This window comes from Protopterus annectens, chromosome 5.part0, assembly GCF_019279795.1.
Source record: "Protopterus annectens isolate FY-2018-M chromosome 5.part0, PAN1.0, whole genome shotgun sequence".
Taxonomy (NCBI): Eukaryota; Metazoa; Chordata; order Ceratodontiformes; family Protopteridae; genus Protopterus; species Protopterus annectens.
Window position 1 is genome coordinate 829,304,553 of NC_056735.1, and position 27,373 is coordinate 829,331,925.

General features: G+C 42.0%; 1 protein-coding gene across 1 annotated transcript in view; it reads left to right on the top strand.

The window, feature by feature from the left end:
- Positions 1-24,366, top strand: part of LOC122802849 (vitamin K-dependent protein Z-like) — a 342,162-nt gene extending 317,796 nt beyond the window's left edge. The window contains exon 8 of the mRNA XM_044072639.1: positions 23,101-24,366. Coding sequence (XP_043928574.1) covers positions 23,101-23,645 — 545 coding nt within the window. The 3' untranslated portion in view covers positions 23,646-24,366. The remainder of the gene's footprint in view (positions 1-23,100) is intronic.
- Positions 24,367-27,373: the final 3,007 nt, after the last annotated feature.

Sequence of the window (27,373 nt, forward strand, 5' to 3'; positions counted from 1 at the left end):
ATCCATCCAGGCTGCAAACATTTTGAGAGATTCTGCACTTTGGGGTATTACTTTGTCTTTTGGGCTTTTCACAAAATCTAACATTTTCACAAGGTGCCTTGCCCCAATTGTAGCATTTTGCAGGCTCCAAGTTATCCCTATTGGAAGGCTTCCTCATTCAGATCCCTTAATTTCAAACAAATATTTAACCCATGACTTCTAAGAGGGCCTAGTGGTCCCCAGTCACCTGGTTTAATTCAGTTATTTCATCCATTGTTATTTAATCATCTTAATATTATTGACTGGCCTCTTTCCTTCCTGTATAAAAATTAAATCTGACTTGTTAGAAGTTACTGTTGCAGAGGAAATCATTACCTGTTTATTAGTATAGAAATGAAGCTAAAAGTTACACCTAAAGGCAAACTCTTGCTCCAGTAAAACGGCTCCCAGTTAATATATTCCTACAACACATTCAGTCTTATGAAAAATTAAACATACCCTGTTAAAGACAGCCATATCAGACTGTCATAAAGGAAGCCATAATCAATATTCTAAGAGTTTTAAGTTTTCTGAAAATATTCAATGGCCTTCTGACTTCTAACAACAGTCATTCTGTTTTCACACTCACTCTTATTTGAGAAACTGATGGTCTGAAAAATCGCATACAGCTACCAGAAAAATGTCCTCATCTGTCTTTTCAACACTAACCATAACCCATTCCCTCTTCAAACCCTAAACATACCTTTCAACTTGTCCATACTGTGGTGAATTATGTATTCAACATAATCACTAAAAAAGCAAAGAGGAAAGTATATTTTCAATTAACCAGACTTCATATACAGTCTTACAATAAAGCCTGGAAATGTACCCACCAAAAAAGAAAACTCTCACGATTCTCCAGCTCTCTAAAATAAGAGTCTAATGATGCAAAACACTTCAATCTCATATCCACAATTCTCCTTCTAGACAAAATAACTGAAAAAAATTAATTTACAAACAGCATCTCACTCATACTCAATTCAGTAAAATTATTACTGATACCCAAAATGGCTTTGACTTCTTCTCTGTCATTAGATCTGCTCCACATATGGCTACCACACATACATAGCAAGGCGTGGACAAGTTCTCATGACTTATTCATCTCTAAGTTTCTTTAGTTTTCTCACTTCTGACGGAAATATCAGTTGACCAAAAGAAAGGTTAGAATTTACTTCTATAATTCCACTTCAACTAACACTTTCAAATCAGGTGTGTCTCAAGGCTCAGTTTTTTGACATATCCTATTGTCATTATTCATAAATTTCTAACCTAGTAGATCTCCCCAAAATAATAACAATACCTTAGATGGCCCTCTTCTTTCTCAAAACATGTAATAATTCACAAGAACTCCATCAAAATATCTCTGCATCAATTGCAACAGGAGTACCTATGGTTTCATTTACTTAAGTCACGTTTAAAGCCCAATAAAACCAATACTGTGCTCTATGACATGGCTCTAGAACTCATACAGTCTACCACCCTTTCAAAACCTGACCTATGACCCAATATAATTATCTGTGTCGATACCTGCAAATACTTAGGAATATACCTAGACTAACATTTTTCATTCACTCATCGTCAAATTTACTGCCTACAAAGTTCTTGCCTACATAAAATATAAACATGCATTTTTAAGTCCTTTTAACAAAATATTATAGACAGCCACAACAGAAGGACCTTTTTAACCCCAAATTCAATACAGCCTATGGATAATTGCCCAAAATAACAACCAGGCAACAATGATTCTGCAAAATACCAGTACAAACTTTTTCATTTAATAAACTGTTCAGATTTTTGTATACAAAACTGCCTCCAATGTGCTACTGAAACTCTTCTGATAAATGAAAGAGTTAGTTAGGTGCCTTCAGGTGCTGTCTGTCATCTTCTCTTCGGTGACTCTTGTCATCTTCTCTCCGGTGACTATTGCCCTCCTTTACATTCGAAACTTAACATAATTGAACTTATCATACTCTAAGAAATCACCACCAGGAACCACTTGCTTTATTCAGCCACAATTTACAGTTAATTTTATGGAGCAATTCTTATTTAAATTAAAAAATATTCATCAAGCATCAAATCTATGGTCTCAGAGAGGGTGTGGAAAACTGATACACTGATCAGACCCATTTCAAAACTTCTGTAGGTGAGAGACCATTTTCAGAAATAGTATCTTCTGTTTGGAGCAAGCTTTTCAGTATGTTAGGACTCAGTATACATTAGAATCATAGGAAGTACAAGACAATTGAGTCTTGCAACCATTCGCACCTTGCGAGTAACCACCCTTAGACTGTATCTGCTTTCTCAAGGAGGGCTATGACAGTAAAGCTAGGGGAGACTTTTGGAATACCCACCCAATCATCTTGGTTCCTGTTTGAATGAAGGTACTGTATCACACTGCTTTATTTGCAGTGGGTGTCTATTCTACAGGTGAAAAAGTGCTGTATAACCTAACTCTTCACCATGTTTTATTTATTTACTGATCTACATTTAGATCCCTGGTTCTGGCTTTTGTTGGACAATTTCATTTGTGGAGATACAAGATATCCATGACTGCTGGCTCCCTAATGGCATTGGAGGAAAGGAATAGATCTCCCCTCAAAAGTCCATAAGATACTGAATAAAGTGACTCTGCTTTCAGTCTTTTCTGGTAACTTAGGATTTTTTAAGCCAGTAATCGTCCTATTTAGGAACCTCTGGGGTTATTCTGTTTGTTTGGTATGTTTAGTTAGGTACATCCTAAATGGGGCATTGTACTCAATAACTGACCTAATTAATGATGAATTTAAGGAAACGGTATCCTTTTCTTCTGGGTGATATTCCTTTGTGATTAGCTGCACTAACAAGACTTTTTGACTATTGCCATTACATACTGATCAAAGGGTAGGAAATTATCAACCCATGTTTCAAGGTCTGGATGAACACTTATATTTAGGATGTGGGTGACCATTATATATATTTTTTGCTGTGGGTGGAGTTGTCTACCAAACTTGACAATACTGCATTTTATAGCATTTAATTTGATCCCATTTTTAATACAAAAGGCATTTATGAGTATAAGTTCTCACTGAAGGGTTTGATTTGAGGAGTCAAACATGACAAAGACTCCCAGTTTACAGGTGTCTGCAAACTTGGAGCCAGAGGTTATGGATCATGGTCTACAGATCAAAAAAGTAAATTCTGAACAATAGTGGTCCCGACACTGGTCGCTTTAATACTATCTGATGATAGACCTGCTAGCCACACTGTGTGGGTTCTGTCTTTTAGCAAATGTTCTCTCCACCTTTCCCCATAGGAATGTATTTATAAGGCATTAACCTTACAAACTATCCTAGTATGTTGGATAGTGTCATACATAAATGCAGGAGAACTGCTGATTTTGTGGACAGTGTGACTGCTGCCAACAGCCTGTATTTCTCTTTCAAAGAAGTTAACCTGATTCATTAGGCAGGATATGCCCTTGACAAAGCCAAACTGCTGTAGGTTCAGCCTGTTGAGAATTGTAATATTTGAGTTAATCAGGTAAGTTAAAATATGCTCCATGGCTCTACAAAAAGGACTAATCAGGCCGACTGGCTTGCAGTTTCTGGGGTCAGTGGTGGGGTCACACTTATGGAGTGGCATCACTAATGCTGTATGCCAAACATCAGGGACAAAGACATTTGCTGAACTCAGGTTAAACAGTTTAAGGAATGTCTCAGCAAGGGATTGTGTAGTGATGTTTATTAAACAGCCAGGTATATTGTCAGGACCCATGGAGGAAGCATTTTTTTTTGTTTTGCAGAGCACCTTCAGTAAATGTTTTTTAGTGGTGATAGTGGGGGGTCTGAAAGATTCATGAATAAGTGGGCATTGAATAGTTATTTCTTTGGTAAAAATTGCCCTGAATTCATTTGCCATTATATTTTCAATATTTGCTAGATCAGAATAGGTAGTGCTAATCTGAAAAAGTTTAGTGTACTGTTTGGTGTTATTTCTTAGTTTCTTAATGGGGTCTATATTAGATCATCGAAACGGCTGAATTTCAAATGATCTAATATCGAACCCAATATCTCGAATTCTGTAAACAGCGAAGCTGCACAAAACCGAATTCTTTCCTAGGGAAAGAATTTGGTGGGCCATTGTTGTGGCTTCACTGTTTTCAGCGGTGGTGGAAAGTTACGGGTTGGGTTAAGGTAAGTGTGTGATTGTGTGAACGTTCGGGTTAGGGCATGTGTTGGTTGAGTTAGGGTTAGGACGGGGGTCAGGTAAGTGTGCGATTGTGATGGACGTTAGTGTTAGGGGTGGGTTAAGTGAATTAGGATTACGGCGCGGGTGAGGTGAGTGTGCGACAGTGACAGAATTTGGGGTTAGGGGCGGGTTAAGTGAGTTAGGGTTAGGGCGTGGATGAAGTGAGTGTGTGATAGTGACGGACCTTAGGGTTAGGGTCTGGGTTAAGGTAAGTGGATAGATAGTAGTGTATGTGCAGTGTAGTGTAGGGTTATATGTAGCTTTTAAGTGTATGTGTGTGGATTGCTGCTTTTTCATGTGCTTGTGGTGTGTGTGTGCTTCTCGGAACAGCAAATTTTTTCCCTGTGAAAAAATTTGCTGTTTTGAGGTTTCAATATTGTTAGGGTTTGAGTTTTGCAGTTCGACATTATGGCATTCGATAATGAGCCATTTCGATGATCTAATGTAGACCCTCTTAATGTAGCTGAAAAAGGAATTGCCCTTAGCTTCAGATGCTACTCCAAGTTTACAGGCTGTTCTAGTACAGGACTTCCTAAACGTTTTCCACTTGTGACCCAAAATGTAAACAATAGGTTGCACAGACACAACAGGTATTTGCAACTTGTTTTCATCTTTTGCATCTGTGTGGCCAGAGGCAAAGGGAGTTCTTAAGGAAGGATGCCCTTAACAAAAACAAACAAAAAAACAGATTATTTTTAGTGACTCCAACATCCCATTACGTGATGCCATATGGGGTGGCAACCTATAGTTTAATAAGCCCTGTTCTAGTAGACTTAGTATATTCTGAGGTTGATCTTGACATGACAGTTTTTTGATCTACAGTATACATTAATGATTTGTTTCTTTTATTCTAGAGTTTATTTATGTTGGCGGACCACCATGGCAATTTGTTTTTAAATTTATCATGCTGGAACATTTACTTGTTATCCCTATGCATGAGGATATGGTGGCAAGACTGGGTGGGAATTTGGGAATTCTCAACCATTCATCCAAGTTATGTTGGAATAGAGTAAGACAAGTACTTTGATTTATGTGGAATGAAATCTTTTTCCATAGAAGAGATATTCTCTGCAATATGTACCTATCCCTCTGAAATACTGTATTTTTGTTGCAAAAGAGTGAGACCTCTTGAGCAAGTGTTCACACTACCATTGGACTTGTGAATGTGCAATAAGTCTGTCAGGATAGGGTTGGCCAAGGTTCTATACATGAGGCAATAATCAACTCTTAGTAGCCTGCATTATACTATGAAGAGGGAGACATAGGGAACTTGCAGACTTTGGATCCAACCCAGTTTGGCTTTGTCAAAGGCAGATCATGCCTTTTAAACTTGGTTGACTTTTTCGAGACAGTCACCAAGGCCATTGATGAGGGAAAGGCAGTCCATACAGCCTACCTCGACCTGGCAAAGGCCTTCGACACAATACCCCACTCAGGTATCATCGAAAAACTCATCAGCTTGAATGTAAACCCATACATCACAAGATGGGTTGCAAACTGGCTAAGTGACAGAACCCACAGGGTCAGAGTTGCTGGAGCCATGTCAGACTCGAAGCCTGTCACAAGTGGTGTCCCACAGGGCTCAGTCCTGGGTCCACTCTTGTTCGGCATCTACTTTTCTGAAGTACAAGCAAACACAGGAGGGTTATGGCTGACAAAGTTTGCAGATGACTGCAAACTGGGCCATAGTCGAAAACACATCTGACACAGATATCCTTCAGAAGGGCCTCACAGAAATGGATAACTGGTGCCAGAGCCATGGCCTAAAGTTAAACGCCAAGAAATGCATAGTCATACCCTTCGGGAAAAACAAGGTTACCCCTAGCTACCATATAGGTGGCAATCCACTGAGCACAGAAGAAGTCATCAGGGATCTGGGGACCCAGGTTGACAGTAGCCTTCGTTTGACACTCATGTTGCTAAAGTAGTTAGGAAAACCTTCTACATTGCCCACCTGATCATGAAGGGATTCACATCTAGATCAAGGGAGGTCATCGTCCCCCTGTACTCATCACTCATTAGACCTATGATTGAGTACAATGCCCCATTCGGAATGTATCTGACCCGACACCTGCAGCAGCTGGAAAGGCCCCAAAAGTTCCTCACCAAAAGGATAAAGGGTCTCAAAAATATGTCTTATGCTGCCCGACTGAAAGAACTCCAGCTCTATTCAGTCTCATACCGCTTGCTCAGAGGTGACCTGTGCCTGACATATAAGGCCATGTCAAACCCAGATTTGATGAATATGCTTCACCTCAAAAAATCTAGATCCCTCAGTACCACAAGGGCAGGAGACTTAAACCTTGACACGGTTATTAATAGAACATGCTGGAGGGACAGATTCATCACCCAGAGACTCCCTATGCTGTGGAACAAAATCCCGGTACATGTGAGGCAGAGCACCTCGCTGGCCTTGTTCAAGAGGAATCATGACCAATGGATGGGAGATCGCAGATATACCCCAGGGATTACTTCAGTGTCACTGCTTGACAGAGGCACAGAAAAATAATAGGCATAGTTTTATTCAAACTAAAGGGGTGGCGAAAGCCACATAACTATGGGCTAGGCTTATAAATGCCCTTGGGCAGATAGCCTAGTATGAACCTATGAACCTATGAACCTATAAGAGGGACAAAGCATTGAGATTTTCTGTATAACATTTTTTTTTATGTAGCCCTCCTCAGCACCCCAGCATTGTGGTAGCTCCAGTTTAGACAAACTTTTGGACAGATGCATAGTGAACTGGGCATTGTCTTAAATGATCAGTCAAATAAGAGCCAACTTCATTGGAATTATTACATCCCTGGACCTGGATACAATACAGTTATATATAATCTGTGCAATGAAAAAGGACTTCTTTAAAACAGTGGATATATGGTGATCCAAGGACATTTAGTGAGTACTGGATCCTTGACTGCAGCATAAACTTTTAGAGGCGTGTAGGGTGATATGATTATGCACTTCTTGTCATTTACTTTTTTTGTCCATGGTTTTGATACTAGCTATGATTTTGGGGAGAAAGACCCTTTTGTAGGACTTAGGTGTCCTCCAGGGAGTTTATTATGCACCAATTTCATTGTCAATTGCAAATTTGGTCAGCCATAAAAACATTTGTTTTGACATCCAGGAAGTAAATTCCAAAGAGGATTGACCCATGGAGTGAGCCCTATAGTACACAACAGGTGACAGAACTTTTATTAGGAGTTTTGGAGAGGGTAGTGTTGCCCGCCCTAATTTTTGGGATTGTGTTTTTGAGCCAATTTGCTATTCGATGAGTTACATAGGGATTTACATTTAACTGGAAGAGTTTAACTATTATACCCAACTGTGTGACAGTGTCAAATTAATTTATGAAGTCTAAATATATGGTACATACTGATTTGCCCTTACAAATTTGTTCAGTGACCTTCTCAAAGAAGCTGCCCAGGTTAAGTAGACAGGCTCTTCGCTTGACAATTTCTAACTGGCTTTCTTCAAGAGTCTGTAGATTACCTATGTCCTTCTTTATTAATTCTATAATGAACCTCTCTATAGCCTTGCAGATAAGGATGGTCAGGTTTATGGATGTATAACTGCTTGGGCCCACTGACACCCCACTTTTGTGCAAGTGCATAACTGTTGCTGTCATATGTACAACTACCATAAAGCCTGTTTGGGGGATTATATTTAATAAGAGGGCCTAAACAGTCATGTTTGAAGCTGACCAGTAGGAAGCCTAGTAGGTTACCTCGCCCCACAGAGGAAGTATACTTGTTCTTGGATAGTGCCTTGAGGACTTGATCTAGGGAGAATTGGGGGGAGGGGTGTAGATGCAAGTTTGTCATCTTGAAATATGGGAGACTGAAGTTTAAACTAAATTGGTATTATTTGCAATAATACTCTAGCTATAAACATGCTGGGTGATGTTATTTTTCATTTAATGCAGTTTTTATTTTATTTTCAAGTTGTAATTTTGTCTGCTTATATTACCAGGTTTCAGTCTTTATTTCAGAATCAGATAAACTGGTGCATATCTAATTAAACTGCTGCTGTAAGCACTGACTGGTCAGCCTTATTAATTGTAATTTCTCAGAACCCTTGATAGCAAGGATAGCTTCTGGAGCCTGTTTTCATTTCCTGTGTATTTCCTACAGGTTCATAAACTTACTATGTGGAAGTTTGTACTGATAAAGACATCAGGCCATTTTGATCTTTTGACTGTCTATGAATGATAGCTGAAGAAAGCAACTAGCTTTTAAGATCATGTTCTCTCTCTCTCTTGTTTACACCCTTATAATCCTTTTGCAGCATCCAAGAGACAGGCAAAGTTTGATTTACAAGTAATTTATATTGCATTATGAAATTATACAGGTGCTTAAGGTAAATCATCTTGCTTGACAAAACTGACTCACATTGTATTTTACATGAAATTAGTAACATGCCTAAGTAGTCTGCCTAGTAGATGAGATTTACTAAGGACAATCATGATCAAACTGACACTCACTACTTTATTGTGTGATAGCTTTCTAAGTGTAGAACACAACTTCATACTGCAATCAGACATAAGGAAACATCATGCAGATTTAGTAAACTAGTAAGCGAGGGCTGAAAATGCGGTCTTTGATAACATGCACTAACTTTTAGCATTTAGCTATTATAATTTTCATTTCAAACTCATTAATCTTTGCAGAACCTTCCATTGTAGTCTATGTAACAAGAACAAAAACAATTGTTTTTTATTTTTTTGTTACTCAGATTGTATCACTCAAAGGACTATCTCAAAGGACTTGCTAATTGATACGAAGGTTTTAAACATACTCTTTATAATAATGGCAATCATACAAAGAAATGTCTTTTACTAAAAATAAATAAATAAATAAATAATATGAAAACAGGACATAAAGTCTACAAAACTATACAGCTCAATTTTAATTTAATATTTGGCTATGCTGAATCTGGCATTAAGAAATGAAGTGTGCTGTTAGGAGCTAAGGTGACTTCAACTGGTGATAAACATGCCATTGTAACTATTGGTACTTCTGTTTCTGGTTTGTACAACAGCACCATGACAGAGGAACTAACATGATAGTCCCTTGACTATGAAACGTTCTAGCATATGAATTGTAAACACTACTGAGTGGCTTCAGTGAAAATATCAATAGATGTGATGGAAGCATGCTCTGGACAGTATAGCTTGCAGTAATACATTACTAAATACACCTTCAAACAGACGGGCTTAAGAAGCAAAAAGTACTGTTAATGTCTTAATGACCACTCCTGTATACAATTTAACAAGATTAATTCTGTTCCCCACCGTTTGTCTTATGAGTGGTGAGCCTTCAGATTTGCCCCACCCAGCTTTTTCAGGCTGAGTCAGGCTGGATTATACGAGTTAGCTCTTGCCAGTGGACACTATTCTTGGCATTGCTCTAGGGACAGATCCTGTATTCCTGTGCTGAATGAGATTCACCAGCTCTGTGGGTGAACTATCAGGAGGCACTTTTTGAATTATTTGTCTGACTGCACCTGTTAGACCAATTTGCTAAAAGTAAACCTATGAGATAGTAAGGTTGCTCACTCTGGAGAAGTATCTTAGGGTGGACGAGCTTAAGTGCCTTGGAGTTTTGTTCACAAATGAGTTAGAGGAGATCACGGTGACGGTACTGATGAGTTGTTAGATGCAGATGCAACAGTAATACAGACATTATACCAGAGTGTGGCGATGGAGTAAGATATCAGTCACAGGATAAATCTCTCAGCTTTCTTGACAGTCTGTGCCCCATCCTCCCCTTGATCATGAGCTTTTTTGTAATGATTGAAAGGATAAGATCATGGATACAATTATCTGAAACAAAGTTTCTTCAAAAGGTAGCTTCACACATCTTCCTTTACAGAGTGAGGAGCTCTGCAGTCTTAGAGGAACGTAGAGAAATGGCACTGGTTCACAGTGTTTAGGTAATTTAGTTAGTGTGGTATGCTAATTGTCTGCACATCCCATTGGCGGTTTGACAGCAACTTCCCACTAGGAGAAGACTGTGGCCCAGACACAGGACCTGCTATAAGAATTATGTCTTTCAACTTGGGACTACCGGGGCATCCTACATAATGAGCCACAGACCGTCACTGATGTTAAGGAAGCCTGATCAACTCTGCTCAACTTGCTGGTAAGAGTCTTTACTTGGAGAACAGATTTAGGAAAACAGACAGATTAATAGATGTCTTAAAGACAGCAGCCTCCCAGGATCATCATCAGTATCATCACAGTAGGGTGACAAAAGAAAGCTGGCTGATTGATTGGGAAAAAGAGATGTAATCTCTCCAGCCCTACATGTCAGGCAGAGAGATGTGAAATGGAGATCACAAAAGATATGTTGGGCCTGTAAGAATGGGACTTCATAGGTGCAGGCAACTCTGAAGGGATGGGCTTAAACACTGATATCAGAATGCCATGAAAGCCTGACAGAATGGTAATTTGTCAGCAGAGAAATAGCTCTTCAATCAAACATTATAGTCAAAAGTGTAATGATTTATTCATTTGGCATACTCCTGTTTGATTGCATATAAAGGTGACAAACACGTTGTCTGCAAGCATGAGTCATGTGGGGGGGTGGGCCTTTGGCTTACCTGATTTAAGCGATCAGCTCACCTCAGTTTAGCAGATTAATCAGTGGCTTGGTGGAGAACATTCACAATGGAGGCAACTAGTAGTGACTGGCCTGGAAAGTATTGCTCACTGTGGTGGCTTTCTTTGTTTTTTCGGTGACTCAGTAATCACCTTGTGGGTGCCACAGGGCTATTAAAAAAATATAAAGGAAAATAGATATATTCATACCTCTCAACAGTCCAGATTTTTGCAGAATGTCTAGATTTTTGCCACCTATTTTTGGCCTGTTTCTCATAAAATTATGTTTTTTTTGGCAAATCTTTAGGACTCAAGCAGAAAATAATGGCAGACATATAATTTATTTAAAAAAATAATAATGCAGTTTCATAAAACAATTTTCTTGGAATATTAATAATATATATATTATATAAGGGTCAGCAGGTTGTTAGCATACCTCTCAGCTATCCAGATCTCAGAGAAGGTGCAGCATAGTTCCAGTCCTTCTATATGTTAGATGAGAAACTCTACCCCTCATATTGTGGAATAGATGGCAAAACATGTAGCCTTGTGTTGGCAGACAGTTGCCTCTTATTTGTTCTGGAATTCCTACATTCATGTTTTTCCCCCCTCTGGCATTTACTTGCAGATTGATGTTATTAAGTTATGACTTAAAATATGGTTTCAGTTTTTTCTGCTTATAACAATGTGCTCTATCTTATGGTTGTTTTATCAGCTGTTGGAGTATAAGATCAATATTTAATTGGGTCTCTTTTGTCTGTTTGGTTTACCTAGTAGCTTTGTGTTGTCATTTAATGTTTTGGTCTTTGACCTGACTGGATAGACACCTTTGGTATCGACATCTTGGAGGTTTTATCATTGTGTTTGCTGTACAGGTAATCCATATTAAGCATCTTATTCGAAGCTTTGAGCAATCTTACTAATGTCACTGGTTTGGGGTCTGGTCCTCCGTTATTGTGTTCCATATGTTTTCAGGTATTGGTTATCTCACTAGGGCATGCATACCTTGGTTTAGGGCTGCTAGCAGTCATGGTTCTACTAGATGCATGTGTAATTTACTGCTATAAGGGGTACAGTGGAATTTGTTACAGCCTGGTATTCTAAGTATGGTTGCAATGGTGCAATTCCACTCACAGATTCCTTCCTTCTGGACTAGCAACAAGTATGTTTATTTCAATCATAGCACCAGTGGGTAGTCTTTTTATTTAATTTGTTTCCTAATTATTACCTGTCCACCAGGCAGGCTTTGTAGGTTATATCCTCTGTTAGGGTAGGAAGGGTTGCAGTCCAAGGGATCTTGTAGCTATGAAGAATTTGGTGTGCGAAAGGCCAGGCATTCTGTAATCCTTGCAGCAGCATGAATCTTCTTAAGGTTGAGCATGTTAGGGGTTTATACTCTAGAACTCTGCAGCAGCAGAACATCTAGGATCCATAGTGCTGAACTTTTTTTCTCATCTGGATTTCTTTTCTTTATTTTTCTTTTTCTCCATATTAATCCTCTGTTTTTTAAAGTTTCACTGTGGTACAGTCTTTTTGGGATAGGTTGCTTCATCTGTATCAGTAGGCTGAAGGTTTGCTTTCTGACTTTGCAGCAGTGCAGGCAGTTGAGCAAAATCAGAACTCCTGGAAGAGACCAACAGTGAATGCTGAGGAGGAATTAGTTGATGTTCCCGCTCTAGGCAAGAAGGGCAAAAGGAAAAGCAAGAAAGAGATTCTACCAGTCCAAGGGTCAGCCCTCCAGCCCTGCCTGAAGCACCATCAGAATCTCAAGGTAATAACTTTGGGGCGACAGCAGAGCCAAGTTTTAATGATAGAGGTCAATCCATTGAGGATTTTTGGATGAGTTTATATATTATTTGATGGAAGAGGGGAGGGTTAGGATGTTTGACCTAGCTCTGGGGAGGAATTTTGGTGCTTCCACAGTGGTTGTTCCTGAGTATGGAGGAGGCTCTGATTCTGGTCAAGTGGCACTGCCATCATTAACTAACTTGTATAGGGGACTCAAGGAGGTCAGTGGTTTGAGAGTGATGTCTTGCCCCATCTGGATGGTTGTGTTCCTTAATTTTTGCCCCGTATGGCTAGTTTGAACCTTTCAGTTTCCATTTCCAAGGAGTGTCACATTACTTCATATGTTCCAGCCAAGGTCAAAGAAAAGATCCTTAAAGTAGAATTTGTAAAGATATTTGACTTAGTGGATACCAAGAGAATTAAGATAATTTTGTATGCTGACAACTCGTCTAACAAGGACTTGATGGCAGCCTTGGCAGCCATCAGGGAAAAAGACATCAGCCAGAGCAGCAGTTAAGAACTGGGATACTTGGTTGCTAAGTTTTATGATGTTCATGGGAGTGATTATAGAAACAGAATCTAGCTAGGCCCTGCCTTTACTGGCATGCTTTGTGGTATAAGGGCAGCACATAATTTCAAAGAAGGTAATAGCTGCATAAATTATAATCAGCATTTTAGGAAATTGAAAGCTACAGCTAAGTCTCTCAGGTGGGATTTAAGGCATCCTGACATTTGTCTGAGTGCCATGTTAGATAAGCTGGCCACCTCTGTGACTGATGGCATGGGTGGTATCATCAGGGAAACAAAGTATTGCTGGGCCTTTAATCACTGCAAATCGCTGTAACCAGTGAGCAAATTCAACTATTTGTACTTGGGATTTTGGAAAGGTGACCCTTCTTCCAGGTGCTGGGGGATAGTTGGCAGGGACAAGTCTGTTTCCCCCTCAAACCAATCAGAGGTAGCACAGGGGGGCCTGTGTGTAACACCACTTATTGAATTAAGGGGCCTTTTCATGGCTGGGGGGGCTTTTGCAAGGGGGTTACAAGCATTCTGCAGCAGTTTCATTCCCCAATCCATCTAGTTAAATTGACCCAGCTATTATCTGATTATCCAGATCAAAAGGCCGCAGCTGCTCTTGCTGTAGGTTTCTCCAAAGGGTTTTTGATTGAGTCCTCAGCTTCATTAAAGTCTTCCATCCATTAAAGAGCATGAAGAAATTGTGGCTAGGTTAATTGAGAAAGAACGAGCAGCTGATAGATTAATTGGTCCCTTTTCCACCACCTCTGGCCTGCTTTTAAAACTCCCCCCTTTGGTCTTATTCCTAAGAAACAGGATGGTGAATTTAGGACAATTCACCATCTGTCATACCCCACGGATGCAGCAGTCAATGACTTTATTAACAGATAGCTGTCCAGGGAACATTGCTCTTCCCTGGATCAGGTAGCAGAGATCATTTTGGGTTATTCTGATCCCAGGCTCTGCTAGTTTGACATCCAATCTGCTTTCCAGATTCTTCCCATAAGACAGGAAGATTAGCCTTATTTAGGTTTTTAGTTTGAATGGAAATTCTTTTTCGACATAGCAATGCCCATGGGGTGCTCTGTGGTTTGTGCTACTTTTGAGCTGTTCAGCACATCCTTGCATTGGTGTTGGCAGCAGTGAGCACCTCTTCAATAGGCAGTCCACTACCTAGATGGTTTCTTGATAGTAGAGGTGGGTCAGGAAGGGGTAATGCAGGGGCATGTCAGTCTTTGAGGAACCCTGTTATGATTTGGGGTACCGTTGGCCAATAGCAAGTCAGAAGGGCCAAGCCGAGCTTTCTGGTTCTACAAGCTGCTAACATCGATAATTCATTCAAGCTTCCATTGGCTTGAACAAAGTACAGCAAATCTACCAGTTACTTGGCAGATTTTTGGAGGCTAACAAAATTGTGTTCCATGTTTTTTTGAACTTTAACTGCAGGACAGTCTCTTTGGGCATGACCTTCCTTTAGTCATTTCTGACATGTTGAAAGGGAATAAGCCCAAATATCACTATGTTTGGCTGACCAGAAGGGTTGAGGATGACCTTTGTCTCTGGTCTTGTTTTTGAACCAATTCAATTGGGTGTTGTTTAGGCAGTGTCCTGGGGTTTCTTCCAGTGAACTTGATCTTCTTACATATATAAAAGGGGGGCGTCTGTATGGAATGTTACTTCCAAGGCATCTGGTTAATCAAAAAATGGCCAGAGAATAGGTCTGAGGAGAGAAGGTGGAGGGACATCACTCTCCTGGAAATCTTCCTCATCTAGGTGGTAGTCTTGGTGTGGAAGAAGAAGTTATGCAATAGGAGGGTAGTCTTTCACTCAGGTTGTTCATGCCCTCAATAAAAGATCCTCCAGGTCCAAGTGGGTTCACTCTGTTATCAGACTTTTAGTTTTGTTGAGTTTAAAGATTAATTTGTCTTTCTCTAGCATGCAATACCAGGAAGGCATATTCTTAATCTCTTCAGGTTTTTCAGGGCTTACTATAGGTCACTGACCTCTTGTCTCAGGATCTTGGGCTTGCAGTTGATCCTTCACTTCCTAGTGGTTAGATCATCAGCAGGCAATTCACACAAAACTCTTTGGGTGTACTTAGTAGCTTTGGAATGGTTGGAACATTTTCTGGGCCTTCAGGAAGTGTCTAGTCACTGACTAACTGGCAGGTTGCACAGGGGTATGGACAATATTCGTGGGCTTTCACCTGAATCCAGAAAACCTATTGGCAAGCAATTCCTTTCCATCATTGTTTCAGGTTTTTTAAGACTCTATCTGGCTTTCATATCTTAGTTATATTAGCTGCCTTATTCACGACATTACATGTGGGTTACTAATCTAAAAAGAAATAAAAAACCCAAACACAACCAGAATACTCCACTTTAATGTCACATTGAACTAAACGTCCCGAACACTAATCGCCTTCACCAACATTAAATGGCTTCATCAGAGTTGAATGGGAAGATAAAACATACATTTAAATACCTCGACATCATCAGGAACATCTCCCCTTGCACACACACAGACCCTGAAGTTCTGAACTACATCTCTCCTTGCACTTGATTAATAACAGCCATACATTCAAAGCAGTAGAGCCTGAACCCCTTGCACTTAAAACATTAGTGCAAGAAAACAAAACTACCGGACCGTTTCTATCAATCAATTCACTAATTGCGAGCACCCTCATCTGAACTACATTCAAACTAATAACAGATCTCATGTACACACTCTTTCCAACTGGAACTAACAAAAAATACTGGACCGTTTTTCTTTCTGCCCTTAATAACAACAGTGCAGGCTTGCAGTATATAAGAAAACTCTTGTCTGAACTACAAGCTAATTAACAGCTCTCACTTTAATAAGTGCAGTATGCCCGTACACACTCTTTTCAAATGAGCCCTTTGCAAAGAATGCAAGAAAAAAAATACCGGAACGTTTGTATTTGAAACCTTAATAACAACAGTAGGTCTCGTCACAGCATGTGCAGGCTTGCAGCACATAAAATAAACCTCTCATCTGAACTACCTCGCAGCTCTCCCTTAATAACATAAACTTAGAACAGCAGTGCAGTACACAGTCTTTCCAACTGAGCCCTTTGGAAAGGAGCTAGCACTGCAGACAGTACACTCGAAAAACATTCTCTCTCTCATACATAATATATATGTAAGCAGTAAGCACAGTTCAAAGTAAACATCAGTGGTGGTTCTAGAAAAATACTGGACTATTCATAAGAAGCGAACTAAATAGACTTGTACATAATATACAAGTAACCCCAATTCAAAGTAAACATCAATACTAGAAAAAATACCAGACCGTTCCTAAGAACTAAACAGTCTTTTTTTTGTTTTGCCTTACCGGAGCCGGGAAAGAAAGAACTGCTGCGGTAAAGATAAATTAAGTAGTAAGTAACTGAATCCTGACAGGCTGTCTCTCTGCCTTGTGCTGATGTTCTTGCATCCCAGTTTATGTATTTAATCCTTTAACTATTCATGACACATTTTGGTCAGGCATTTCCCACATGAACTGCCTTTAGCACTTTGTAGTGCATTCATATATCTATTTGATAAAATGTAGAAATAATGAAATAATGTGGTAATAATTCCTGTAAAATTTCATTGTGTAAAGAGCTCACATTTATGGTATAAAAAAATAAACAAAAAGGATTGCATACATTCGGATGGACACTGAGATCTGAGGTCATGATATCTGACATCTAAACTATAATATAAAAAGCTTTAAATTTTTGCTGCAGCATTAGACCTGAATTAGAAGTTATGTACTCACCATAACGTTCCATCTGAGTAGGTAGTTCATTTGTCTGCAACCTGTGGGTTACGGATCCGATATCGGATCCGAGCCGGCAACTTGTTTCAAGCTAATGGATCCGAGCTCCTAGCCCCTCCCTTCACCCATAATCCCCTGCTAACCCCTCCATGACCTCAGATCGAGTTTACCTCTCCATATATATCCGACAAAGGATATCTAAAAAAATACTAATAGATCCAAGAAGGTCAGGGGGAAGGAGGGGGGGATGGTTGCAGACAAATGAACTACCTACTCAGATGGAACGTTATGGTGAGTACATAACTTCTAAATCTGAAGTAGGAATGTTCATTTGTCTGCAACCTGTGGGACAGAGTCCCCAGCTACCTGCACCCTGGGTGGACATCATGGAAGGATATTACGAAGCACCGCAGAGCCAAAGGATGCTCTCCCACTAGAAAGCAGGTCTAGCTTGTAGTGGTTGATAAAGGTATGAGATGAAGCCCAAGTGGCTGCAGAACAAATATCATCCAAGGGAACTCTAGACTTAAAAGCCACAGAAGTAGAAATGGAGCAAGTGGAATAAGCACGAACTCCTTCTGGTGCGGGCCTACCCGAGGCTTGATAAGCTAGCAGGATACATTGGGAAATCCAGCGAGATAAAGATACTTTAGAGATAGCTTTCCCCAAATTAAATTTGGCAAAGGAAATGAACAGCTGGTCGGATTGTCTATGGCCAGCCATCCTATGGGTATAAAAACAAAGCTGCCTATGAACATCCAATGAGTGCAGCTTGTATTCACCCTTATTTTGATATTTAGGGAAGAAAACCGGTAAATTGATGGATTGGTTTATGTTGGTTTCTGATGCTATCTTGGGAAGAAAGGAGGGATTGATCCTGAGATACACTCTATCAGGATGAAAGATCAGATACGGAGGTTTTACGGAAAGAGCCTGAAGTTCAGACACTCTTTTCGCAGAAGTAATGGCTACAAGGAATGCCGTTTTCCATGACAAGAATTTGAGGTCCACTGTAGCAGCGGGTTCAAAGGGTGGAGCAGTCAAGGCTTGAAGAACTAAAGTAAGATCCCATGGGGGCACGGCTTCTTTTACAGGAGGTCTAAGTAAAAAGGTACCCTTAAGAAAGGTTTTACACAATTTGGCTGACATCAAGGGTCCTGTATCATGTCCCACATGATAATGAGAAATGGCTGCCAATTGCACTTTGACAGTTGAACAACTAGCACCTTCTTGAAAGAGTTCAGTTAGGAAATCTAAAATGGATGTGAGAGGGGCCGTAAAGGGATCTAGCTTTTCCATTTGCTGTGATATACCTTCCTGGTGGAGGGCTTATGTGCTGCCACGAGGATGGCTTTGACTTGTGAAGAGATACCGGGAGTCCTAACTAGGAGTGGAACTGGAGCAACCAAGCTGTCAGTTTCAGATTGTCCAGGTTTGGAGTTGGCAAGTCCAATGGATGGGAGATGAGATCCGGAATGGGATCTAGAATCCAAGGGTGATTCACAAGGTGAGACCACAGGTAAGGGAACCAAATTTGTCGAGGCCAGAATGGGGCAATGAGAATCATTTTGCTCCCCAATCGCGAGGCTTTCTGTAATAGTTGTAACATCATTGGAAGAGGAGGATAGGCATAGAGTAGACCGGGTGGCCAAGCATGCACCAGAGTGTCTCTTGGAGATTCCCCTGGTGGGGGGATTAGAGCGAAGAAATTGTCGCATTTGGCGTTTGATGGAGATGCAAAAAGATCACAGCAGGGTTGCCCCCATGTTGCGAATATCTGCTTCGCTACTAGAGGATTGAGAGACCACTCATAGGGAGTAAGAAGGGTGCGGCTGAGCTTGTCCGCTAGGATGTTGGTCCTCCCCGGAATGTGCATTGCAATCAGAAAGCGGTTGGTGGAGATCGCCCATTCCCACACTCTCATGGCTTCGCGGCAAAGAGGATAAGATCTGGTTCCCCCCTGTTTGTTGATATACCAGACCACTGACATGTTGTCTGAGTGAATTGCAATCGTTCCTGCGGGAAGGAAGCTCTGAAGTGCTTGCAACACTAACAGCACCGCTCTCATCTCCAGAACGTTGATATGCAGGGAGGTCTCTGTATCGTTCCACGTGCCTTGGACTGTCCTGCCTGAGTAATGCCCCCCCCACCCGAGGCGAGAAGCATCCGTGGTCACCGTGGCGATGGGGGGGAGAGGTACAGAAGGGTCGGCCCGTATGGAAGTTTGATGCTTGGAGCCACCATAGTAACGCCCTTCTGCAAGCCTTGCTGATAGCAATGGGATGGTGGAGAGGGAGTGATAGGAAGGACCATTGCACTAACAGAGTCCATTGTAGGACTCGCATGTTCAATCGGGTGCATGGAAGGAGTGTAATCGCTGCTGCCATAGAGCCTAGTGCCCTCAGGATCAATTCTGCTGGTGAAGCCTTTGAAAGAAGGATAGCCCGCACATGGAGTTGAAGGTTTCTGATTCTCTCCATAGTTAGGAAGGCTCGCAAATCTCTGGTGTTTATTCTGGCACCTATAAATTCTATGATCTGTGTTGGAGCCAGTAGGGATTTGCCGACATTGATAGTAATGCCTAGTTGTGGGGCTAGATGGAGAAAGAAGTCTCTGGCTGTGCAAAGTAGATGCCTTGTTGGTGCGGTCAGGAGCCAGTCGTCCAGGTACGGGAAGACCTGAATTCCCTGGAGTCTCAGGTGGGCCGCAATCACTGCTAACACTTTGGTGAACACCCGGGGGGGCTGTGGTGAGGCCAAAGGGAAGGACCCTGAACTGGTAGTGACTGGCTCCCAGCCGGAAGCGAAGGAACCTCCTGGATCATTTGTCCATTAAGATGTGGTAATACGCATCCTTGAGGTCTATAGAGCACATCCAATCATTCTCCCTCAGAAGGGGGAGGATAGATTGAAGAGTGACCATTCGGAATTTTTCCTTGGTTACTGACAGGTTCAAGCGGGAAAGGTCTAGGATGGGTCTCAGATCCCCCGTCTTTTTTGGCACCAAAAAGAACCTGGAGTAGAACCCTAATCCGAGCTGGTCTTCGGGGACAGGCTGGATGGCTCTTTTCTTAGCAGCTGCTCTATTCCTGTCGCTGCGCCCTCCCTGTGATCGGGTGGTACATCAGGGAGGTTCTTGCATTGGGGGACATGGAGAATTGGTATCTTGTACCCTCTGGATATGATGCGAAGCACCCAGCGGTCTGTTGTGATGGACTCCCATGCTGCTAGATGCTTCGAAAAACGCCCCCCGACTGCCTCCAGAGTTGAGCAGTCGGGCAACCCCTCAGGGTTGCTGCGCAGGCTGTTCAGAGAAAGGTTCTTTGGACCCGAAATTTCTCGGAACCCCTCTGCCCCTAGGGCGACATCCTCCCTGTCCACCTTTGCCACGGTAGGACTGGTTGTCCGGAGCTGGTTGTGATTGTTGTAATTTTCGGAACCACATCTTCTTCTGACCCTTTTGGTTCCTTGAAAAGGACCGCTGGGGAGCAGAGAAGCGGACTCCGACGGCAGACAACGTCTTCCCGTCCTTCTCGCTCTGGACAAGCGTTTCGCGAACTGTTTTGCCAAAAAGGGCAGAACCGTCGAAGGGGGCGTTCGCGAAGGATGCTTTAAAGGGCTCCGTAAAGTCGCAATGACGGAGCCAGGCCTGACGTCTCATGACTAGGCCTGCTCCACTGGCCCTAGCGGCTCCCTCTGTGGCGTGGGACAATAGCCGCATAGAGGTGTTAGAAATAGATCTTAGAGTGGCCATTCGGGTGGAGTATAAATGTTTATCCTCCTCCGACATGGACTCAGGGGGGGATGCAGCGTATTCTTTGATAAGATCCCGCTGCATCCTGATGACGTGTGCCATATAGTTCAGAGACCTTACAGAGAAGGTCACTGAACTAAAGACTCGCTTCCCTAAACGATCCATCAAACGAGACTCTTTGCTCGGTGGATGGACTGAGGGACTCTCCTGAGCTAATTCCCTCTTTGTGGCTGCCGCCATCAACATGGCATCTACGGGGAGCTCTTACTCCAATGAGACCGGTCAGAGGGGGGGGGCTAAGAATCCTATCCGGCCGTTTGGGTATTGGCTCCATGGTGTCCGGATCCTTCCATGCCCTGGTGGTAATAAGGTCCACCAGGGGATCGGCTGGAGGGGACACCCAGGAGGTAGACGGGCCTGCCTCGAATGCCTCCAGAAACACAGACTCGTCAGATGAAGACTTGGGGGCAGACCACCCACCTCTGATTCTTAGCATCTCCATGATGTCTCCAAAGGAGACATCCTGAGGGGGTAATCTTGGGGAGCCTTCCCCTTCCTCCAAGTCCGTGTCTTCGGTTAAGGACTCAGGGGAGTCCACGTGCCTCCTTTTGCACTTATGCTTGCGGGGAGCTTCCTCGGGGGGACTGTCCGAGGAGCCCTCGCCAGCGACATCTTGTTCCAATGGAACTATCTGTGACATCGAAGCAGGCTGTCCCTTTGGCCGGGTGATGGAAGCCTGGCCCAGCAGAGAGGGAGTGAGGGAGGAGTCGATGCAAGGGCCGGGGGTCCGGATGCTCTCAACAGAGCCTTATCCACAACATCGAATGCTGAGGGAGAGCCACTCTCCAATGGATCCGAAAGTCGGCTCCCACTCGGATCTGATGAAGGGATCGGAGCCAGCGCCGAGACCGTCGGATCCGAGGGACCAGTGTGCTCCGACCTGGACGGAGCTGAAGGCACACTGAATCCCCCGGATCCGAAGCTTGGACCACGGCTCTGAGAGGTCGGATCCGACAGACTCGAGGGTAGGGTCGGATCCGAAGTACACAGTACTGTCGGTGCTGACCCACCCCCGGCTCCAAGGCTGCTCGGCTCCGAGCGCTCCGAACCCGGGTAGCGGGTTGGAGAAGGAGCAATTGGGTGGAAAAAAGGTGTCGAGCTCCCCCCCTGAGGGGGGGGAGGCAAGAGCACTCCCATCTGCAGCTGGGCCTGGATGAACCTTCGCATCATCCAGTCCAAGTCTGCATCCGATAAACTAAATGTGGATCTCGAAGAAGCCACAGAGGCAGGCCTGGAGTGCCACCTTGATGACCTCGACGGAGATCGGGTCTCCTCCTCCTCGGGCCCCGGGGAGAAAGAAGGGGATCGGAGCCGAGGAGGAGGAGACCTAGAAGCAATGGAGGGAGAAGCCCGCTTAGCTGGCGGGGCCGAAACAGAGGTCTCGGCCCGCCGCTTTTGGTGCTTCTCCCTCCATTTCTCCCTCCTGGCCTCCCTGTCCTCCGACACTTTGGCGGGAGTTTGAGTCCCAGTCGGAGTCAGGGGGGCAGGAGTGGCCACCATCACAGGCTGTGATGGAGCCACAGGAGTGGTAGAGGAAGCGGAGGCCGAAGCCGAATCCAGAGGTAGAAGTCCCGTCAGGACCAGCTTCGACCTCCGCTCTTTCAGTGCCCTGGGGTTGAACGCTGCACAAATAGTACAGCCTGAGGTGAGGTGTTCAACCCCAAGGCACCGAACGCACCGAGTGTGGCCATCAGCCGGGGAGAGCTTATGGCCACACTCGGTACATTTCGAAAAGATGGCTTTTGGGGCCTCAGCCATTCCCTTTTTTTTTTTTTTTTTTTAGCAAAGAAAAGAAAAACAACTACACACACACACAGGCCCCAAAAGCACACCACAAACACTCACACACTAGCGACCAGCGAAGGGAGGGTATTAAATAAACAAAAAATAGGGAACCTAACTCAGACACACTTAATAAAAGTTAATTTAAACAAAAAAGTATTTTTCTGAAGAAAAAGTTAAATTTTTTTGTCACTTATCTGGAGCTCAAGAAAAAGGATCCTGCCATCACAAGCGCGGCAAACTAGATCTGAGGTCATGGAGGGGTTAGCAGGGGATTATGGGTGAAGGGAGGGGCTAGGAGCTCAGATCCATTAGCTTGAAACAAGTTGCCGGCTCGGATCCGATATCGGATCCGTAACCCACAGGTTGCAGACAAATGAACATTCCTACTTCAGATTAGTAGTTACATCCTAGTAAGGATACCAGGAATTTGCTGCCAATAACTTTTGCCAAATTTAGAGAGAGAAACGTTTATTTATTAATTCAGGGCAATGGAACAGAGATTACTAAATTCTTCAGTTTGTATTATTTGTTTGTTTTATTTATGTATTTATTTATGTATTTATTTGTAGGAAACCATGGAATCCATGACATTTATCTTGATGAAGACACATATGCTATAGAACAGATAACCACATATCCACGATATTCTGAAGAGAATCTTGAAAATGATATAGCACTGCTGAAGACGAGACAGCCAATTAAATTCAGTGACTATGTTCTCCCCATATGCATCCCCGAAAAAGACTTTGCAGAACACATTTTAATTCCACAGGGTTTAAGCAAAGTCAGTGGCTGGAAGCTTATTGAAGGCAAAGCAAAAGGCTCATTAATGCAATTCCGACTTTTCTTTGGTTTGTCTGATAACTGTGGAAAAATATGTAATTTCACTATTTCAAACAGAAGACTTTGTATGGCTGCAGTCGCAGCTGTAGGCTGTGAGCTCACAAACGGAAGCCCTTTGGTAACATACCACAAGGGCACATGGTTTCTGACAGGTATTCTTAGTTTCCTGCCAGAGGAATCCAGATGTTCAGAAGGATTAAGCTTTATTAAATTATCTAAGTACATAACATGGATTAATCGACTAATGCACTATAGTGAACATATGAATTAGTGCACGTTAAAAAAATGCTGTACAAAAAAGTCATGACTGTTAAGGAAGTATTCATTATTCATGACAATGTACTTGCCTTTTTATATAAAAGAACACATGATAAATATTAGCATCCTTAACTGAAAATAGAAGGATCTGTACAACTTTTTTATTGAATGCGATGTAAACCAGGTACACTGCATTGCACACACGCTGCCTAGTATCTCAATGTCTAACTGTATATATGAATACCTTGTTTTATACTTATATTTGTCAATTATCTGTAAATGCTTGTGTGTATATATGAGAGAGAGAGAGAGAGTGATGTGTATACAGTGGAACAAAAGAAAGGTGATGGTATTCAACTTTCATAAAATGAAAATCGCACAAATATGGTATGATCAGTTTGTAAAGCAGGAGATGTTCTTCCACTTTGTAATGAACTATTCACAAAACAAAACAAAGTAAACTTGCTTTTGCTAACAATGAGAACCTCCTCTGCATACAATATTTTCTACAACTATGTAGTGTCGATATTATAATTTTACCATGGAACACTTGAATCCATCAATCTCAGCTATGGAATTTTCTTGTATAGCAGATCATCCATCATATTATACTTATTACGTTGCAGTGCATGTAATTTCTGAAACAGCAAGACAATAATTGTGCAGGTGTCCCTCAGGAATGTTTGCAATACTGAAGCAATAAAAGCCAACAAGCAGTAATTAGAGTGCAGTAACTGAACACCCAATGATAAAAGCTTGGTAATAATATTTTTTTGCTGCAGTAATGCAGAGACTTAGAGATTATGAAAATGTACATAGATATGGCTGTCAGTGGTGTTGCAATGTCAGAAAAAGACCAAGTTAATTCACTAACCCAGTGTAATGTTATCACATATAGTCCTCCTGCTTTCTCGTCAGTGGGTTTACAAGACCTGGAATGGACTTAAAAGTTCAAATAAGGTATTAGACCAATAGAGCAATACTCTCATTTGAAGATAGGGTCCATAGGGGCAGGATGGCATGTTTACAAAACTGCAGTGTTAATAAAACCTGCAGTTCTCTTCAGATAAAAGCAAAATCCAAAACTTACATATAAACAACATGCATGAGGAAGTTTTTTTTTTATTTTTTTTATTTTTTTTTTTGTCTTTTGAACAAGATTTTCTTTTTTTTGTGAAAAGTTATAGGCATTAAAAAGTCATGTAGCTAAAATGCTGGTATGTCCTTAAGAGATTATTTTCATATATCCCATGGGCCTCCATTACAAGAGGTTTAAGGTATTACACAGTGAATACTGTAGTTTAGTTGGGTCTTTCTTGGGGTTTTTACTGAATGGTTTGTTTTGTGTCACCTTTTTACCTTTGGTTTGGATACCATTTAGGATTTTTTGATAGCCTCTTAATGTTTATGGACAGTGGGCTTTGTCTTAAGTTCTGTGTTTCCAGATTATAGCCAAATGGTCTACTTCTGCTGTACTGATTAGCTCAGGAAAAGGGTGAAACGTGGCAGTTCTCCATCTAATAGGACTTGGCTTTATTGTCATGAATGTACCTAGAAAGACTTAAAAAGTAAAAAACGAAAAGCCGTAGGTGAAACATTAATATGTGTGCAAGAGGTTATTTGATGTGTCTCATTAGCCTGCATTACATTAGGTTTAAGGTATTACAAAGGCTCCAGCATAGCTGGGTCTTTCTTGAAAAAGTAATATATTTATATATATTTTTGAGGGGGGACTGAATTAGGATGAATCCCCCATTTGCTCAACATCTGTTTAGCTGACAAAATGTAGTCAGCTGTACATATAGTCAACAGGTGTACAAAATTGCACTATTCTCGACAGGGAAAGAAGCCCTTTCTTTGACATTGTGTGATCTTGTAGTCAGTATGTGTAATTAGTAGGGGGGAAGGCGGTACATCCTACCACATAGGGGATGCAGGGAGGCTTGCCCTCTGCAAAAAAAATGACTGTACTCTGTTTTTTAAACTTGGTTTTGCATTTGGTGAGGTTTCTGCTTGGTGTATGTGCAGTAGTGTGTTTACGGCGTTTGTAAAGTTGACCTTTCGCGTTTGATTTTGTGAACATCGACAGTTGGGTTAGTCGACATTTTTCAGTAGACCTAGAAATTACACTGTTTTTGGTATGCAAGAGTTAACTCATAGTAGTGTAAGCTGGTTAAATTTGAGATGAGAATGAAGGATGCTGAGAAGGGATAGAGGGCCTTTCAACAAATATGCCTGATAGTCCATGTGCTTGGTTGTAGGTGTTCCAAGACAACAAAGGTAATGTGGTCTATCTATGACTTCTAGCAGGAACTATATTTTAATTCAGAAAGAGTAGAAATGCATATAGAATCACACATAAATGAGAAATACAGTTTCAGTATGTATATTTTAGGATTTCTAAATTAATACAAACAGGCTGTATCAATACAGTTCCTTCAGGATCCATAGGATCATAGGAAGTTGGTAGATTATTGGCCCTGAGGACCTTGCAAGCCTAGCGAAGAATTTAGCCCATATATAGACAAATCAGCGCCCGATACCCCTGTTCATCTGGGACATGGGTGGAATCCCAGGGATGTATTTTCTCTTTCCTATTCAGTTACCAGGTTGCACTTAAAAAGGGGTAAAGAGCTACTTTTTTGACGTGGAGAGGGAGTCTATTCTATAGATGGAGGAGTCTCTGGGACACAAATTTGTCCCACCAACAAGTCTTATTGATGTTAAAGACCAGGTTGAAGCCATGTGTGTGGGTTACTCGAGTGGAGCTTGACTTGTGGATATGCAGCAGTCCAATCAAGGTGGGGTCCGAGATCACCTTGTATGCCAGACAGAGGTCACCTCTGCAGAGTCTGTATAAAACAGAGTAGAGGGATAGGACCTTTAGCCTATCTTTGTGTAATAAATTTTTGAGGCCCTGGACTCTCCTGGTGAGTCACCTCTGTGGTCTCTCCAGCTGTTGCATGTGATTTGCGAGGTACATGCTGAATGGGGCATTGTACTCAATAATGGGCCTTATAAGGGAAGAATACAGGGATGTTATGATCTCCATGTCCCTGGATGAGATACTCTTACTTATGAGGTGGACCATGTAGAAAGCTTTCTGTCCAATGGAAGCAACATGGTGGTCAAAAGTCAGGTTGCTATCAATCTGGGTGCCCAAATCCCTCATGACTGACTGCATGCTTAGGACATTGTTATTAATGTGATAATTTATGGGGATGTTACTCTCCCCAAAGAGGATAATGATGCATTTTTGTGTATTCAGCCTGAGGCCATGTTTCTGGCATCAGTCATTTGTTTAGGTGAAACCCTCTTGGACGATGTCCACTTCACTAGGGAAATCAATGACCGTGCCCTGCTTGTAGTCATCTGCAAACATGATCAGCCATAGCCAATTGGTTTTATCCTGCACCTCAGAAAAGTATATAACAAATAACAGAGGCCCCAAGAACAAACCCTGGGGTATAGCACTCAATACAGGTCAACTGCTTGAGGTGGCTTCCCCTATTTTGACTAGGTGGGCTGTATCAGTGAGCCAGTTAGCTAACCATCTGGTAACATATGGATTGATGCCTAGTTGAGAGAGTTTATCTATTATGCCTGAATGTTATGCCTGAATGGGGGATAGTGTCGAAGGTTTTGGCCAGGTCAAGGTAGGTTGTATGCACTGCTTCCCCTCATCCATCACTTTGTTGACTGTCTCAAAAAAGTCGACCAAATTTAACAGACATGATCTCC